The following is a 19,926-nucleotide window of genomic DNA, read 5'->3' as shown; positions in this document are numbered from 1 at the left end:
GGGGAGTAGGCCAGTCTACACTAATAACGTAATTTGATGTGCTAGTATTAATATTATTTATTTCATGAATGAATTAAATTGTAAATATACACACATGGTGCTAAAGGATATTTACATATTTTACATTGTAATACACTACCCTTACATGCCATTGTGTGCTGGAGCTATGGGTTTATTTTTCCACTGTCACTAGGCCTACACATTCACACTCAAACTGAATGGGGATGCTTAACTACTTTTCACTGAAGAAGGGAACGAGGTACGACATACAACTTCGATCGAAGACATTAAAATCATGCCTGACAAGAACCAATGATGTCATAACGGTATCGTAATATACTGTGGATACAGGAGTAGCCTATTCTACAATAATGTAACTATGTGCTAGTATTATTTATCTAATTGAGAAATTAAATTGTAAATATGGATGGGTACGCTACTTCATTCAATGATTACAGTATTGTACAAGGTAGATACAGGAGTAGCCTATAGTATCACGTCTCAGGATAAGACCCAGATTCAGACAGTTCGAATCACAGACATTTATTTATAAAACGGGCAGGAAAACGACTGGTCAAGGGCAGGAAGAGGTCGGTAGTCTAGCGCATAGTCCGTAAGGTACAGAGCGTCAGGCAGAGGTCAGTAATCCAGGGCAGTGTCAAAAGGTACAGAACGGTAGGCTCAAGGTCAGGGCAGGCAGAACGATCAAAAACTGGGAAAGCTAGAAAACGGGCTCAAGAAAACAGGCGTACGAAAGACACGCTGGTAGGCTTGAGGAGACAAGACGAACAGGTATCAGACAAACAAAAAAACACAGGTATAAATGCACATGGGGTTAATGGGGAAGATGGGCGACACCTGGAGGGGGTGGAAACAAGCACAAGACAGGTGAAACAGATCAGGGTGTGACATGTACTCTACAATAATAATGTCATTGAACGTGCTATAGTATAATTTATTTAATTGATGAATGAAATCGTATATGGGGATGGGTAGGCTACTTCATTCAGTGAATACTGAATGTCTTGCTATCTCTGGGAGTATGTTAATGAAGGCTTTTCAGCTGTTGAACTATGGCAAGGTCGAACTAATTTCTAAATTTATCTTTCTTTTAATCAAGAAGTGATGAGCCAGAGCAACCAATCAGCATCACTGTAGCTGTTCTAGCCACCACCCACACTGCTCTCGCTCCACAAGCAATCACATCCTCTTCTCCTGTTCAATTAATTTGCTGCCACACTGAAAAGCACTGTACATACATATCTCTGTACCCATCTCATTGCAACATGATCGAGCCAAGGCCAAAGCTGAATGCTTAAAATGTGAGAAATGTAAACAAGATGCTACAGTTGTGTGTGTGTGTGTGTGTGAGAGAGAGAGAGAGTGTATGTGTAACGGATGTGAAATGGCTAGCTAGTTAGCGGGTACGCGCTACTAGCGTTTCAATCAGTTACGTCACTTGCTCTGAAACCTAGAAGTAGTGTTGCACCTTGCTCTGCAAGGGCCGTGGCTTTTGTGGAGCGATGGGTAACGACGCTTCGTGGGTGACTGTTGTTGATGTGTGCAGAGGGTCCCTGGTTCGCGCCCGGGTCGGGGCGAGGGGACGTACTAAAGTTATACTGTTACATTGGTGCCGTGACCCGGATCACTGGTTGCTGCGGAAAAGGAGGAGGTTGAAAGGGGGGTGAGTGTAACGGTTGTGAAATGGCTAGCTAGTTAGCGGGTACGCGCTACTAGCGTTTCAATCAGTTATGTCACTTGCTCTGAAACCTAGGAGTAGTGTTGCCCCTTGCTCTGCAAGGGCCGTGGCCTTTGTGGAGCGATGGGTAACGATGCTTCGTGGGCGACCGTTGTTGATGTGTGCAGAGGGTCCCTGGTTCGCGCCTGAGGTCGGGGCGAGGGGACGGTCTAAAGTTATACTGTTACATATGGACAGATTCCAAGAAAATACATGAGAAGATGGCAAAGGAGATAGTGATGAGTGACAGCATACAGTATGAAAACAAAGACCCCTTGGGATCTAAAATTAGTGTGGGGTACCCTCGTGTCTCCTTTTTCTCCGTTTGAGTATACTACAGTCACCCTAGTGGAGGTTCTTGGAACATTGCTATTTAAGTCTGAGCAGAGGTTAATGAAAACCTTCAAAGGTGGTGGTACTATGTTGCGTTTTATATTGAATACTTCAGATGTGAGCCAAACAGGGCACTTGCACTTGATATGCGTTTTTAGGCTATGGATGAGAAAGTGAACTTGTCATTTCCTCAGTTGTATGCTGCTTTCAAATCTATTAACACCAGGGGTTGCAATAAATAGGGGCAATATTTGTTTAAGATGCATTCACCGATGTTCAATTCATTCGCACAAAACGTATAAACAAATGAATTCACTGTGAAAACTGATAGAGGCCCGTCATATATATGCTATGCGCAGCACTTGGTCCAATTTATTGAATCAGTTATTGTTTTGTAGCGCAAACCGAGAGCAACACCTGTAAAACTCATGACACAGGGATGTCAATTCGCACGGGACTAGTATTATCAGAGGATTTAGTAGTTTGCCAAAAAACTGTAGGTTATTCTGGCTGGAATTGTTACTCTCCTGCCATGTCACTGATATATATGGCAGATTCGGATGGGACTAAAATGACAGATGTGATGTTTATGCTAGTGGACAAAATTACATTACCCGACCTCCCCCAGTAAAACTAATCCCGTCCGAATAGGGCTCCTACATCTTTACAAATAAAGTCGATAGTCCTTCTTAATTCGCTCGATGGCGTTATGGAAACCGGTTTTATTGGCTAAATGTAGAAACTCCTATTTTGCTGCAAAAAAAAAAAGAAATGGCTCGCTTTCAGGCCTTTTGGGCGGGTTTTGAGACATCGTGTTTAGTAGACATTTGATTTTGACCCTGGCAACCCTGCGTAGTAGGTTACTTTACCTGTGTGCAGGTAGCCAACGTCGCATCGGAATAAGAGCTCTCGACTCCTTGTTTGCTTGCGTAGTTAGGATAAATCTATGTGTTCGGATTTAGACTATATGTAAGGTTGTCGTCCATAATTTTGTTTATCCGTTGAAACATTCCCGGGGAGTTCCAGATGGAATGATAACTGGAACGTGTACTTTCACTTTTACTTACTAGCATACAGAAGTGTAAAACTCGGACCGAAGGAAATGGCAGTCAGCTTTTTTGGGAAAGTTATCATACCGTTTTTGGCTTATTTTCTCGGTGAGTAGCCTATACTAAGTTTTTCCCGGTTATTGATTTGTAGCAAAGTAATTTGTCCTTGTGCACTGTATCCCGAGCAGGGAGCCTTATTAGCCCTAGGTCTGTTCAGCCGCTCAGTCTGGTCCAGTCGATAATTAGTCATTCAGTAGTAACTTAACATGTTATAGTGTAACTCTAATCACACTGCTTTGAGTGTACAGAAAATAGTCTTTATTTTTTATATTTTTATTTGAGATTTATTTAACTAGGCAAGTCAGTTAAGAACAAATTATTATTTACAATGACGGCCTACCCCGGCCAAACCCGGGCGACGCTGGGCCAAAGAAATAGGCAGGGTTAATGACTTTGTGGCTAGCTAGTGACGACCCTATTGTGTTGGTTAAACAGGAAATACAACAACATGATGATTGATGATCATGATGATGATGCATCATAAAATAAATAACATAAAACCTAGGTTACAAATATGTTGACATCACATGCATGGTAACAAATGAACACTTCCGTCAAAGCTACAGGTTTATTAATACTGTATACTGTACACTCTTAGGGAGTGAACGTCATTTCTAATACTTTTTTTATTTAACCTTTATTTAACTAGGCAAGTCAGTTAAGAACAAATTCTTATTTACAATGATTGGGACTCCCAATCACAGCCAGATGTGATACAGCCTGGATTCAAACCAGGGACTGTAGTGACACCTCTTGCACTGAGATGCAGTGCCTTAGACATCTGCTCCATTTGGGAGCCCAAGTATAGACATAGGCCTCTGTTTACTACGAAATAGTTTATCATTTATTTTACTAGGCAGGGGTGCTCAACTCTTACCCTACGAGGTCCAGAGCCTGCTGGTTTTCTCTTCTACCTGATAATTAATTGCACCCACCTGGTGTGCCAGGTCTAAATTACTCCCTGATTAGAGGGGAACAATGAAAACAAGCACTGGAACTGGCTTTGAGGTCCAGAGTTGAGTTTGACGATTAGTTTTGATCAATGGTGTGTATAAATGCGCAGTCAACTTGGCACTCTTCAACAACAACAAACATGCATTTATGTCCACAGTTTCGGCACCCCTCAGGTTCTCTAGCAGGCTCTTCCAGAGTGTGGGGGCATAATAACTAAAGGTTGCCTCTTCATGCCTCTTGGTCCAAGGCTTTGGGATAGTTAAAAGGGACCTACTGGGTAAATTACTTAAAAGCATGTCTGGCATGTATTGTGATGCACAATTGTGGATTAATTTAAAAACCAATAGCAGAATCTTAAAATGTATTCTAAAACTCACAGGCAGCCAGTGCAGAGACCTTAAAACAGGTGTAATGTGCACTCTACGTCTGGTCTTGGTCAGTATCTATGCTGCAGCGTTCTGTATGCTTTGGAGTTGACCAATGGCTTTCTTGGGTAGACCAGACAGGAGAGCATTACAGTAGTCAAGCCTGCTTGTAGTAAAGTATGGATGAGTCTCTCTGTATCAGCCTGAGAGAGAAATATAGTATTTTACTTTAGAGAGTACTAATATTACTATCCCAACTACAATGGCCTCTCAATGGCCAATACATAGCATCAGCAATCCAGGGCTTATATACATCTTTGGTTTCGATTGCCAAGTACCTCAACTCCATGGAGATTTCAACCACCGAGTTGAGCGCAGACTTTTGTTTTTTTAAATGAACCTCAGACTCCTTCAAGTCGCTATGCAGTCAGTACTTTACAAAAGTACATTATTAAACCCTTACCGTTTACATATGTTTGTCCTCTGTATTTGCATGCCTTTCTTTTTGTGCTGAAATCTGTACTTTTTTTATTTAACCCCCCTATTTCTCCCCAATTTTGTGGTATCCAATTGTTAGTAGTTACTATCTTGTCTCATCGCTACAACTCCCGTACGGGCTCGGGAGAGACGAAGGTCGAAAGCCATGCGTCCTCCGAAACACAACCCAACCAAGCCGCACTGCTTCTTAACACAGCGCGCATCCAACCCGGAAGCCACCTTGCACCTGGCGACCTTGGTTAGCGCGCACTGCGCCCGGCCCGCCACAGGGGTCGCTGGTGCGCGATGAGACAAGGATATCCCTACCGGCCAAACCCTCCCTAACCCGGACGGCGCTAGGCCAATTGTGCGTCGCCCCACGGACCTCGCGGCCGGCTGCGACAGAGCCTGGGTGTGAACCCAGAGTCTCTGGTGGCACAGCTAGCGAAATCTGTACTTTTTAATAAAACGTTAATCAAATACAACCACGGACTGTTTCCTCGTTGCTGTTGCTCTAAGATGGCAACTCAGCTCGAATGTGCATGTGCCAATTGAATCTCAACAAGGAAAAAGTTGTATTTGATGAACGTTTTTTTTAAAGTATGGATTTCAGCAAACAAAGAAAGGCATGCAACAACAGAGGACAAACATAGGTACACAGTAAGTTCCATTTTTTAAGTATCGATTGCATAGTGACTTAAAGGAGTCAGAGGTTCATTTCAAAAACTCTACTTTGCTCGCAACTCCGTGGATAAAATTATCATGGAGTTGAAGTACCTGACTAGAGTTTCGATAGAGTTGACGATATGTCTCTCCATGCATGGCTAAGTTAATGATATATCAAGATACAAGGTCTACAATCCCTCCCTGGCCAATCATTGCAGAGGAGAGAAGTATAGTGGGAGATTACCAACAAGGTTGAATAGGTGGGATGTCTGACTGATACTGTGAGATTCTCATCACAAAATTGTCCAAGTTCAACTTTTCCCCCGATGCCTTGAGATGGATGAAATCGTACCTTGAAGGCAGAACTCAGTGTGTCAGAGTGAGCAATGAGCTGTCGCCCACTCTTAGCTATGATGTGGGCATGCCCCAAGGGTCAATACTGGGGCCCCTCCTGTTCAGCCTGTACATTAATGATCTGCCTTCTTTCTGTACTGGGTCTGAAGTTCAAATGTATGCAGATGTTACAGTGATATATGTGCATGCAAAGAGCAAACAACAAGCTACACAAGAACTCACTACTGTAATGGTCCAGGTTACAAAGTGGCTCAGTGACTCGTGTTTGCATCTCAATGTGAAAAAAACTGTTTGCATGTTCTTCACAAAGAGGTCAACAGATGCTACTGAGCCAGATGTCTATGTGTCAGGGGAGAAGCTCCAGGTAGTATCTGATTTTAAGTACCTTGGCATCATACTTGATTCCAACTTCTCTTTTAAAAAGTAGGTGGAAAAAGGTAATTCAGATAACCAAATTCAACCTAGCTAATTTCCGATTTATACGAAATTGTTTGACTACAGAGGTAGCAAAACTGTCCTTCAAATCTATGATACTTCCCCACTTAACATACTGCTTGACTAGTTGGGCCCAAGCTGCTGTACAACATTAAAACCTATTCAGTCTGTCTACAAACAGGCTCTCAAAGTGCTTGATAGGAAGCCCAATAGCCATCATCACTGTTACATCCTCAGAAAGGATGAGCTCCTGAGTTGGGAAAATCTTGTGCAGTACACCTTCTTGTATTCAAGATCCTAAATGGCCTGGCTCCCCCTCCACTCAGTATTTTTGTTAAACAGAAAACCCAAACATATGGCAGCAGATCCACAAGGTCTGCCATGAGAGGTGACTGTATAGTTCCCTTAAGGAAAAGCACCTTTAGTAAATCCGCTTTCTCTGTGAGAGCTTCCCATGTCTGGAATACACTGCCATCAGACACACATAACTGCACCACATATCATACTTTCACAAAATGCATGAAGACATGGCTAAAGGTCAATCAGATTTGTGAACATAATCCCTAGCTGCGTATTGCCGCTTTCCATGTTGTCTGTTGTCTGTAGCTTGTGAGGTGTGGAAACACTTTGTTGCTTTTATGAATTTTGTCTTGCTGCTTTTTGTTCTATGTTGCTATGTCTGTATGCTATGTCTTGCTTGTCCTATGTTGCTCTGTCTGTATGCTACGTCTTGCTTGTCATATGTTGCTCTGTGTGTGCTCACTGCTCAATGATTGTCTATATTGTAATTGTTTTTAATAACCTGCCCAGGGACTGCGGTTGAAAATTAGCTGGCTGGCTAAAACCGGCACTTTTACTGAAACGTTGATTCATGTGCACTGTCCCTGTAAAAATAAACTCAAACTCAAACACTGCTGATACCTGAACTGTCCTTAGTGGTCTCAAAGAAGACCATTAGCCTACATTACATTACAGCCACAGAAGTTAGGGTGTTTTCAATGTGTTTTCACCTGATCCTCCTGTTTCTGTGCTCAGTGGAGGTGACAGGTGAACAGCAGTATGGTGGCCTGGGAGGAGAGATCACCCTGACCCCCAAGGTCTCAGGACAGCCTCAGGACATCTTGTGGAAACACAATGGGAACAAGGTGGTGGAGTTTGATGGGAGTCAGAATGTGGAGTATGGCAGGTATAAAGGCAGGACCATCCTGGACTGGGGCTCTGGAGCGCTAACTGTCAAAGGTCTCACTGATGCAGACAGTGGGCCCTATGAGTTAGAGGCTGTCGTCAAGGGCAAGCTGCAGTACTCTCAACATGAGGTGGACGTTATTGGTAAGTGTGTAATGTTGCTGTCTAAAGGCCTGCATGTCAGGTTTGTGTGTATACAGTGTGTTTATTTACAGTATCAGTAAGGGCGTTTAAAAAAATTATCATTAAGCCTAAACAACGTCTGATTAAGTGATGCCAGTATAGCTTTTATAAACTAATTGTATACCTTGGTTACTGTATCTAATGAGTCAGGACCCACATATTCTCACCTAGCTCTTGAAATCTCGTTCCAGTGTGATATTGAAACTCCCCCTTATCATCATTACATCTTTATTACAAATGTTCAAAGTTGCTGGACAGGTTTTCACCCACACCAAGACACACCTCTCCTCAGATCAGTTGAGGTGAAAACGGCTTCTCACTTTGCTGTGTGTGTGTGTGTGTGTGTGTGCACATGTGTGTAGATAATGTGGCACAGCCCAGCGTAACCTGTGTGGTCGACAACACAACCCCAGAGAACATGGACAGAACCCTGCTGTGCTCAGCTGACCTCCAGCCCCTGACCCAGTTCATCTGGAGGATTCCTGAGGGGTCAGAGAGTCCTGGACCTGAACTGTTCATACCTGGGGGGGAGAACCAGGATTCTGAGAACCAGGAGTCTGTCTACACATGTGTGGTGAAAAACCCTGTTAGTGAGAGAACTGCAGAGTTCACCCTGAAGGATTGCTACACTGGTAAGATAACACTTCTAAACTGTAGTTACAGTAATACATCATACTCTCACTTTGATTCTCTCATGTTCACAGTTTGGATGTATTATTTAATGCTGCCAACACATTTGCATGTAGATTCTGTACATTTATTGATAGTGAGAACATGGTTCAGAAAGACAGAATGAGATTGTTGTGAATACAATGTTATATTGAGCATGCTAAACATCTTTTTTGCAGATCCAGGATATTCATACGTTACAATCACATTACTATATAATTCATAGTGTTATGACTGCTTAATTCATGTCTTATTAAGTGTGGAAATGCTGCTGATCCAAGTAGTTTTAATGGTGTTTCTGTGCAGAGGAAGGCTCATCCAGTGTCCTGGCTGTGGTCCTGTCCATCCTCCTTCTCCTCGTCTTAGTTGCCGTTCTGGCATTTCTCTTGTGGTACTGGAAGAAAGGCAAGAAACGTAAGACCATCCTATGTCCTATTAAAAATCAAGGCCAACCTTTAGTTCCAGGACATATATGGGGCATAGTTCAGTATTATTGGGAGAAAAAGCCCCTCATTATAATGATCTGGCTAGACCAGAGTCAATCCATTTCCTCCCTACTATCCTGACGTGTGCTGAGCTTTCAGATGATCACAGTCCCAGTGACGCCAGCTGACTTGTTACAAGGTCGTTGACTTTGGATCTGAGATTAGAGTTGAAAAGGGGAGAGGAAATAGTACATCCAGCAAACAAAGCAAAGTACATACATAGTATTTCTGGTTAGACATATACATGTTACAGGATGTTCACCCACATCACTTCCCTATGTCTAATTCTGTCCTTTATCCCTCTTGTCTTTTCCACTCTGTGGTGGATGACCAGCGGCTGAAGCTGCACTGAGAACATCTGAAGAGGAGGCGGGACTGATGGAAGTTACAGTACAAGGTTGTTTTAGCTGTAAAAATGCCATTTTGAACATGAGTTCTATTGCTATAGACCTAGTTAGGCATCACATACATTTTAAGACAACACGAACACCTTACCACTTTACTGTTTCTGAATACAACTATTTAGTTTGTTTTAATTGAATAGGAAACAAAGATTCTGAGGATGACCATTCTGAGAACACTGGAAATAGAACTTCTACACCAAAAGGTTCTCCTTATATAGTGTTTATTACCTTGGGCATAAGGAACTTTGAATACATATGATATTAATGGGGATGAATGTTTTTGTGTGTACTCATTCTGTGTTTCAGTGACAGACACAGAGCCTGTACAGGACAAGCCCAACCCGGCCCAACCAAAACTAGTCACACCAGACCCCACCCAGGCCCAACAAGGCCTAGTCACACCAGACCCCACCCAGGCCCAACAAGACCCAGTCACACCAGACCACACCCCGGCCCAACAAGACCCAGTCACCCCAGACCACACCCCGGCCCAACAAGACCTAGTCACACCAGACCACACCCCGGCCCAACAAGACCTAGTCACCCCAGACCACACCCCGGCCCAACAAGACCTAGTCACCCCAGACCACACCCCGGCCCAACAAGACCTAGTCACCCCAGACCACACCCAGGAGAGTGAAGACAAAAAAAGGATGTGGAAGAAAACGGGAAAGTGCAAAGAGGAAGTAATAAAGAGACAGAGAGAGGAGAAAGACAAGAGGAGAAAAGAAAACAGAGATGAGAAAGTGGACCACAATAGATGTATGGGTGCAAACACAGAGGATGAGGGGGGAAATGAAGGAGAGATGAAGGAGGAAGGGATAGAACAGAAGGAACCAGACACAGAGAAAGAAGGAGATGATACCAACCAAACATCCACCCAGAGCGGTGAGGAGATGGATGAGACACCCATCACAGACCCCAATGAGCAGCACATTACCCAGACTACACTACAGGGGCAGCCCAGGGACTCCACAGGATCCATAGAGAACCAAGAAGAGATGGAACATGAGACATCCACCCCAGACCCCATTGAGCAGCACATTACCCAGACTACACTACAGGGGCAGTCCAGGGACTCCACAGGATCCATAGAGAACCAAGAAGAGATGGAACATGAGACATCCACCCCAGACCCCATTGAGCAGCACATTACCCAGACTACACTACAGGGGCTGTCCAGTACTCCACAGGATCCATAGAGAACCAATAAGAGATGGAACACCCACCCCAGGCCCCAATGAGCAGCACATTACCCGTACTACACTACAGAGGCTGTCCAGTGACTCCACAGGATCCATAGAGAACCAAGAAGAGATGGAACATTAGACATCCACCCCAGGCCACAATGAGTAGCACATTACCCAGACTACACTACAGGGGCTGTCCAGTGACACACAATAATCCCTAATGGAAAAACGTTTGGATAACAGGTCTCTACCTTATTTTCTACTGGAGTTAGAAGTGCTGTCCTCATACTGTTAGAAGAAAGACAGTAGTGAAGAAAATGCTTGACGCTACATATTTATGGATTGACTTTCACAGTGAAAAGAAAAGTGAATGAAGCGCTCAGTGTAATAGAAGCATTGGAATTTCTTGATTGTGGTTTCATAATTTGAATACAGCATTTTCCTCTAAAGTTACTTTTCAGTTCTACGTACCTGTGATAGCTAACATAATACATAACATACTACAAGTTAATACACTATTTGTTATTTTATCTACATGGGTTGATGGGTTGTCATAGGTCCTCAGTGATCAGTGTAAATAAATACATGTTAACAGAATGATGTGAATAAATGACTGTAACCAGACCAGAACAAGTAGGTGTCACTCTGCAGGTTGATGTTTGTCATGGGTCTTGTCCTGGAGGCAGAACTGAGTGCTTTCTACTAGATGGGCCAGATGCAGTCACAATTGGCTATATTGTAAAAACAAGCGGGTGTCTCCACATTATGTGGTACGAAACAGCCCCCTCAGAGTAATGAAGATGGTGCAGAACTGGGAACTTGATATCAAGTGAACCTTCACATGTCCTTTCCTTCATAATATCATGTTATTATAAGTCATATTATGTGAAACACAAGAAGAATCTGAATATGACTGGAATTCCTACACAGCTAAACAATTTAGGCCTATTGGATTATACTCTATACTGTATAAAACAAAAACTGGTATGGGCATGTTCACCATGGTCAATATCGCATGACCAAATCAACTCAATGACTAATAACAGTGAAGATAACCTTTGGTTATGAAGAAGATATTTCACAGCGGCAGGTCTGTAATGAAGTGAGATAGGGAGACAGGCAAATGTTAGCAACAGTGGGAAGGTTGGAAGTAGGGTTTGATCCCTGTTGTCAGGTGGAAAGTTGTATGCAACACATGCCGGGAGCGTTACCAGTACACCAAGGCTCTGCACAGGAAATAGTAATGGTTGATGGCAGTGGATAACCAAATCATAGATTGCAGCTTGTTCGTAGACTGCTTTCAAGGTAAGGACACAAACATTTAATATTTTGTAATTTAGGTGAACTCTCTCTTTAAAATAGGGCTGGAAGAATGTCCTGCTTCCTCTCCAGGAGGGGTGGCCACCCCTGATCTATGTTTCCCAAGTGCTGGGTGTTTGAACATTTTATAAATATCAATGTTCAGGGCCTCCCAAGTGGCGTGACGGTCTAAGGCACTGCAGTGTTGAGGTGTCACTACAGGCTGGGGTTTGATCCCAGGCTGTGTCACAGCCGGCCGTGAACGGGTCCTGTAAGGCGGCGCACAATTGGCCCAGCATCGTCCGGGTTTGTCCAGGGGGCTTTCCTTGGCTCATTGCACTCTATTGATTCCTTGTTTGCGGGCCGGGTGCCTGCAATCTGACCGTCGTCAGTTGAAAAGTGTTTCCTCCGACACATTGGTGCAGCTGGCTTCCGGGTTAAGCGAGCAGGTGTTAATAAGCAGTGTGGCTTGGCGGGTCATGTTTCAGAGGGCGTGTCCTTCGGCTCTCCCGGGCCTGTTGGGGAGTTTCAGAGATGAGACAATTGGCTATCACAAAATTGGGGAGAAGAATTGGGTAAAATTATAGACAAAATAATGTATATATATATCAATGTTCAGGTGGTTTATGCCTACTAGTTGAAGATCCTTGCCGTCATCTCTACATAGACAAAATATTATGTGTTTATGAGTTGCCTAGCATGTGCACAATACTAAAATGTCAACAATTATATTTGATTCCAATGCTTATTTGTATGACTTATTCAAAACTGTCCATGAATGTCTGCAAAAATACTTAGCCTCATATAATTCATTTTCAAAGACACAAGTCGGCATATGAGACTTCAAATATGTGATTACACTGGAAAACTGGGAGGAAGTAGAATAATAAAATAAGTGGGGAATAACAAGCACAGTAATTATCCTATATTTTAGCCCATTGTTAAGAATGAGAATTGTTCCACTGATCAGTTTAAATTAAGTAAATAGATAATAAAATCTCCTGAGTAGAAGATTACATAAATCTGCCCCTACACACTAATCAAATTATTGTTGTATTTATTGTGCCCACTAGATTCAAACTGCCGCTTACTGCTTCATAATCTGTTTGACAAAATGATTTTCATAGTTACAAATCAGGTCACCCTACCAAACTTCCCTGCTAAAACGTACTGTAGGTCTGTCTGCTACCTTTATATTGTCACAGTCTTAATGTACCGCTCGTCTTCCTCCTCGTCTAAAGAGGAGCATGGATCGGACCAAAACGCAGCGTGGGTTGAATACATATCTTTTAATAAAGCAACGAAGACGAAAAACACACTTGACAAAATACAAAACAAATAAACGACGTGAACGAACGAAAACAGTACCGTGTGGCGCACAAACACAGAAACGGCAACAATCACCCACAAACAAACAGTGAGAACAGCCTACCTTAATATGGTTCTCAATCAGAGGAAACGTAAAACACCTGACCCTGATTGAGAACCATATCAGGCTAGTTGACAACCCTAAACCAAACATAGAAACACATAACATAGAATGCCCACCCAGCTCACGTCCTGACCAACTAAACAAGACTAAACAAAGGAAATAAGTTCAGGAACGTGACACTTAATGCCAATCACCAAACGAGGGGATTAACGCAAGTGCGGATTAAATTGATTTTAGTACTTGCTGTCAAAAGGCTGCATTCTGCAATAGGGACAGCAGCAAAGCAACCTAATTTTGTTGACAACATTGTACATAAAACAGCGCTGGCTTTTTACAGTTTTATAAACTCAGCGGAGAACTTCCTCTCTCCATTCAACTCCACTTCAATCTTGAAGGGTGTTTTTTAAAACATGCATCCAATCTCCTTGCTCCCTTACATAACTAGACCAATATGTTTCAATGTGCCGCGGGTCACAGTGCTGTGGCAAGACAGGACGATGATAGAGCTTCTGCTCGTGATGTTAAATTGATTTGGAGCGCTGTTGAAAAGTAAATACGCTGACTATACAATGGACTAATTATAAAAATAAAAGCAATACTTTTCAATGCGTGAGAAATAACAACTGCCAATACGTGAGCGTTGGCAGCTCTGTGGCGGTTTCGATTACACTATACTTGCTTGTTTTGTCACATAAACGGAAATTAAGCGAACTATTAGAATTTTAGCAACCAGAAAATGGCGGAGCGATTTCGGCATATTGCATCTTTAAGTGTATGGCCCATTTGATCATTATGCAACCTGAGCAATGAGTGACTCAGACAACTGCGAACTTTCACTTTCAACAAGTGGAGAAGGCTGTTCAAATGCAATGGCAGCTCGCGTTTACTTCACAATCGTGTTCGGGAGTCTTTGTCTTTCTTATCCCTTAACAAAATAGTGTATTTTCTACACTGGCTGGTGCCCCACGTATTTTTCAGCACAGAGGCTGGTTACCTAGGTTTTAGGAGGTTATTGGGTCACTCAGCAATTTTACAGGTATAAAGACACATAAGAAAGTAGGGCCTAGAATAAGCACATCGTTTTCCTAGAGGCCTAATAGTACTGTAATAGCACTGTGTTGGCTAGTCTTTCACTGGGAAACGTTTGACATAGGGGAACTCACGTTTGTTCTAGCCTAGGTTATGTACACAAGCGGAACTGACTAGTCTGCCATGTTTATGATTTACTGTATCACAAGATAAGGTCCATTGCTGTATGGTGGAAATACCACTACTAGGCCTCCTACTGATGAAGGAAGGAGTTGTTACATGTATCTTACAAAGGCTGCATTTACACAGGCATCCCAATTCTGATCTTTGGCCCATGTATTTGGCAGTAGCGGTGTGTGGGTAAAATCACTGGGGAAGCCAAGACAGAAAAAAGCCATATTACAACCTATGTGTTGTGGTAATGGCATTGTTTGCTGTATAACCTGTTAGGTTCATGTGCCTTGTGACCATTATATATAGGCCTAAGGCCGAGACAATAAGACAGAGTGGCAGAATAAATTCAACTACTCCGTTGTTTCATCACAAAACCGGAGTGCAACTTCTATCTGGTGAAGTCCACAAAGCATATTGTATGTAACAAACTGTTACATGAACTACAGCAGGGTCAAGTAAGTTAATGTTTCCGACATTTTCGTGCCACTAAAAACCACAGAGAATTACAGGAGCTGTTGACTCACCCTACTCATAGGGAAACGCCAATGCCATCGCCCTCTCTTTCATGTAGACAAATTGGTCTATCACTCTGTCATATAGTACACACTTTTATTTTTTGTTGTCCTAGGCTACCTGGCTAAAATGCTAGCCTAACTTCATTTCATGGGCAACATTAGCTAGTTAACATTAGCCTTCTACATCTAGCTACATATTGAACTTCCATTCTCTCAGGCCAGGAGCACAATGTATGAATATAATGGTTGGATCAAAATCACCGTTATAATCATTGGCCAGTACGGAGAAGGATCGGACCATTTTTTGCCTAAAATGACATACCCAAATCTAACTGCCTTTAGCTCAGGACCTGAAACAAGGATATGCATTTTCTTGAAACTATTTGAAAGGGAACACTGAAGTTTGTGGAAATGTGAAATTAATGTAGGAGAATATAACACATTAGATCTGGTAAACGATAATGCAAAAAAAACATGCTTTTTTTTAACCATCAACTTTGAAATGCAAGAGAAAGGCCATAATGTATTATTCCAGCCCAAGCGCAAGTTAGATTGTGGCCACTAGATGGCAGCAGTGTATGTGCAAAGTTTTAGACTTTGCTCAACCATCCCGTGGGGGGAGACCGATCTCGTAGAGGTTAAGTAAATACACAATTCAAAATTGTTGTCTCCAACCATGGCTAATTTAGGAAAGGTACAATTTTAGATAGCTAGCTATCCACCCGAGGACAACAAGACAACTAGATGCAACAATTCAAATAGTTTCTGTCAATGATGTATGCTCTCGATGCGATTTGATTGGAGAGAAGCTAAACTGGATTCAAGTGACACTTTTTTTGTTGCGCCAGGACCATTCACAGTTGAACTCAATTTAGCTCAATGCTGATTTGCTATTATTATTAAAAAATATATAAATGGAGGACAAATGGTCGCTGGCTTCCCTTGCATTCAATGCTACGCGCGGCAACAATGTCATACTCTTTGGACCAGACAGCATCAGATAGATGACCTACACATACAGAGACAGAGGGACGGTCTTTCAGTCGCTCAGATGCTTTCTCTGGTGAGATACATTCAGCCTCTTGCAAATTTAATGAAAATGAAGAAACACAGAGAGACAAATGATTTTATATGTATTTTTCTTGGGGAAGCCTGGCTTTCCTTGGCATCCATGAATACACACCACTGATTATTGGTATTTTGACCAATAAGATAAGATCTTTTGCTAGCTACATTTAGACCATTAGGCAGACACTCTTATCCAGAACACCTTAGGGTTAAGTGCTTTGTTCAAGTGCATAGCTACAGATGTTTCACCTAGTCAGCTCAGGGATTCAAACCAGCAACTTTTAGTTTACTTGCTCAACACTTATCTGCTAGACTAAGCTATCACATGAGCTACAAATTAGCTTGGCGATACCGTCTTTGTCCTCGATTTGTGGAACCAGGAGCCAAAATGTCCATGTCCAGTTTCAGGGGGTCTGTTTGAATTTAGAAAATGCTCCGTTATTAAAATAAATACTTTTTTTTGCTTCATGAAGTAATCCAACAATGTGTACGCTGCCATCTATGAACACAGAATCATCCTGGACTGGCACACTTGAGAGCTAACTATCAGTGGTCTCACAGATGCAGACAGTGGATCCTATTTGTTAGAGGCAGTCATCAACGGCAAGCCACAGTACTCACTCATTGACGTGAAGATAATAGGTAAGTGTTTGTATAGGTCTACAAGTCAATAGTACGTACAGTGTATGAATAAGTGTGCATTTGTCATTAGGCCAAGCCCTAGTTGTATTAACCAATCAGATTAGCAGAGATGAAAACTACTTCTCACTTTTCTAAAGTCTACCTGGAGAGAGAAAGAAAAAGGAATACCTGACAAACCTATCCCCCACACTCAGTCTTTTTAAAGACTCTCAACCCCCTACACTAACATTGCTGTCACACTTATTCTAGTCTTGTCAAATAACAATCATAGTTAATGTTTACTTGTGCAGGTGTGATATAGCACAGTCTATTGTTTAAAGACTGAAACAGTTAATATGCCGTGGAACAGCCCAACATAGCCTGTGTGGTCGACAACACAACCCCAGAGAACATGAACAGAACCCTGCTGTGCTCAGCTGACCTCCATCCTCTGACCCAGTTCATCTGGAGGAGTCCTGGAGAGTCAGAGAGTCCAGGACCTGAACTGTTCATACCTGGGGGGGAGAACCAGGATTCTGAGAACCAGGAGTCTGTCTACACATGTGTGGTGAAAACTGCAGAGTTCACCCTGAAGGACTGCTACACTGATGCAGTTAAGACAGCACCACTATACAGTACAGTTACAATACCAGTGGTGGTAAACATACCTTAATAGAAAATGACTCAAGTAAAATTGAAAGTCACCCAGTAAAATACTACTCGAGTAACAGTAGTTTTTGGTTTTAAATATACTTAAGTATCAAATGTAAATGTAATTGCTAAAGAATACCTAAGTATCAAAAGTAAAAGTTTGAATAATAAAAAATTCCTTATACTATTAAGCAATTGTCTTGAGGAATGTAGAAGTTAAAGTTGTCAAAAATATAAATAGTAAAGTATATATACCCCCACAAAATAAGTATTACTTTAAAGTATTTTTACACCACTGTACAAAATAATATCTGACTTCACATTTTAGCAGACACTCTTATCCAGGGCAACTTACAGTAGTGAGAGTATACATTTTCATACTGGTCCCCCTTGGGAATTGAACACACAACCCTGGCGTTGAAAGTGCCATGCTCTACCAAGTGAGCCACACAGGACATTCTTCCTCTCTCATTGTTATGTCTTGTGCGTTTCATAACCACATATTTATAACAATTCAATAATGATTAGACGACAGCCGGGAATCAGTTCAATCATGTATCTAAAACGTGCACATCTAAACATCACATTACCCATGATGCTCTGTGCAAGTAGGAGGTACAAAAGTTACAACCTCAATATATAACATCTCCCCTCCTCGTATTTGAATCGTCCCATTATGTAGAAGTTACATATTTTTCACAGCTTGTTCACTTTCAGTAACACATATATGAAATCCACTTATGTGATTGCGGTTGAGTCAGTGTCCTGAGAACGTGACTGTGAGCCCCTAGGTAACGACTACCCGGGCAGGTAGTAACAGTTCTGGACAACCCACGACTGGTGGCTCTGTCAGTGTTGCTTTACTCAACAGTAACTGATCTGTCTGCCTTTTCCAGATTACATCCTCTGCAGTCCTGGACCGTGTAGGACACAGGACCAGTCAGCAATGAATGTAGCAGAAACCCACTTTGGTCCTTTGAGGTAGTTCCTAGCTAAGACCGTTTCTCCAGGTTTGAAAATTCTGTCCTTTGCTCTCAATTCACAACGTTTGCATCCAGAGGTTTGAGTAGGTCGATGTATGTGCGTAGCTCCCTCTTCATGAGTAGCAAAAGCAGGCAACGCTTTGGTGGTTGCATGTGGCGTGTTCCTGTAGGATCAACCCACTATCACAAATTATCCTGAAATAGAAACAAATGACTTATGTGAAATTCGTGACAGGCACACAAGAAAGGAAACATTTTTGATTCCACCACACAATTTTGTATACAGTCATTCCAATCACAGATGCAGGCAGTCGGTTACTTAAGACAGAAACGCGAAGGTCTAGCAAACCAAACGTTGTGTGTTCAAATCACATGATGGACAACTGTAGCAAGTTTACAACTACTTTTTAACTACTCAGCTAGCATGTTAGCTATTCCTACAAGCTTCATGCCATTGATCTACGTGCGTGCGTGCGTGCATGTGGGTGGAGTGGGAATTTTGGAGTAGCAGGTAGCCTTGGGGTTAGAGCATTGGACTAGTAACCTGAAGGTTGCAAGATTGACTCCCTGAGCAGACAAGGTAAAAATCTGTCGTTCTGCCCCTGAACAAGGTAGATAACTCACTGTTCCTAGCCTGTCATTGAAAATAAGAATTTGTTCTTAAAACTTCTTAGGGATAGGGGGTGACATTTTCACTTTTGGATGAATTGATGCCCAAATTAAACGGCCTTGTACTCTGTCCTAGATCATATGATATGCATATTATTATTACTATTGGATAGAAAACACTCTGAAGTTTCTAAAACGGTTTGAATTATATCTGTGAGTAAAACAGAACTCATATTGCAGGCAAACTTCCAAACAGGAAGTGAAAATTCTGAAATGGGTCGCTGTGAAAGGCATCGCCTATTCAATTGCCTTATATTTATGGATCTGTATGCACTTCATACGCCTTCCACTAGATGTCAACAGGCAGTAGAACGTGGAATGAAGCATATAGCTTCATGTGGGACCGGATGAGAGCCTTTGGAGTGACAGGTCAGGCAGATTGCCAGTTTTTGGCCACGCACACAGGGCATGTGATGTCCTTGTCTACAATGCGTTAGATAGACATGAAGAAATACTCGTTTCTTATATAACATCTCTCGTTTAATATTTTTGCCTTTTCATTTTGCGAAGCAAGGAAGAGTCACCTTCCCTTGCTAGTAGTAGCTAGCTGGCAGCCTGGCTAGCTGTCTTTAGTCTGACTAAAAACATAGCAAGTTAGCCTTTTTAGCTTCCCACATCTCCATGTGAAATAATCAGATTCATAATTTAAAAAAGATGCCCTGGAAAATATTCTTATACTTGCCGGTGTAACCTAAAACATTATCCCAGTTTGATATGCTGCTTGTGCATTTATTCCCATATCAGCTAAATAGAATGTCATCATGTTTTGGCAGGGGCACCACTTTGGTTTTAGAAGTGGGGGGGACATAACCTGGTCTGGGGGTCCTCCCCCATAATTGTTTTGGCCATCTACAGCTAATTTCCTGTATTTTTACACAATACAACATGCTGTCTCTATTTAGAACAAAAAGTAACAAAAATGCCAACAGTCATCAAGC

At 42.2% G+C, this 19,926-nt stretch overlaps 1 protein-coding gene across 2 annotated transcripts in view; it reads left to right on the top strand.

Annotated features, from left to right (window-relative positions):
- Positions 1-2,894: 2,894 nt before the first annotated feature.
- The window catches only part of LOC120058435 (spore wall protein 2-like), a 48,460-nt gene continuing 31,428 nt past the window's right edge, over positions 2,895-19,926 (top strand). The window contains exons 1-7 of one of the 2 annotated variants that reach the window (XM_039007088.1): positions 2,895-3,228; positions 7,467-7,760; positions 8,162-8,431; positions 8,775-8,882; positions 9,288-9,350; positions 9,498-9,560; positions 9,664-10,530. In XM_039007088.1, the coding sequence (XP_038863016.1) occupies positions 3,174-3,228; positions 7,467-7,760; positions 8,162-8,431; positions 8,775-8,882; positions 9,288-9,350; positions 9,498-9,560; positions 9,664-10,530 (1,720 nt within the window). In that variant the 5' untranslated portion in view covers positions 2,895-3,173. The remainder of the gene's footprint in view (positions 3,229-7,466; positions 7,761-8,161; positions 8,432-8,774; positions 8,883-9,287; positions 9,351-9,497; positions 9,561-9,663; positions 10,531-19,926) is intronic. The other variant, XM_039007089.1, reaches the window with a different exon arrangement.

This window comes from Salvelinus namaycush, chromosome 13 (genome assembly GCF_016432855.1).
Source record: "Salvelinus namaycush isolate Seneca chromosome 13, SaNama_1.0, whole genome shotgun sequence".
Lineage (NCBI taxonomy): Eukaryota > Metazoa > Chordata > Actinopteri > Salmoniformes > Salmonidae > Salvelinus > Salvelinus namaycush.
Note: the sequence above shows the minus strand (reverse complement) of the source record. Positions and strands in the feature narration are given on the sequence as shown.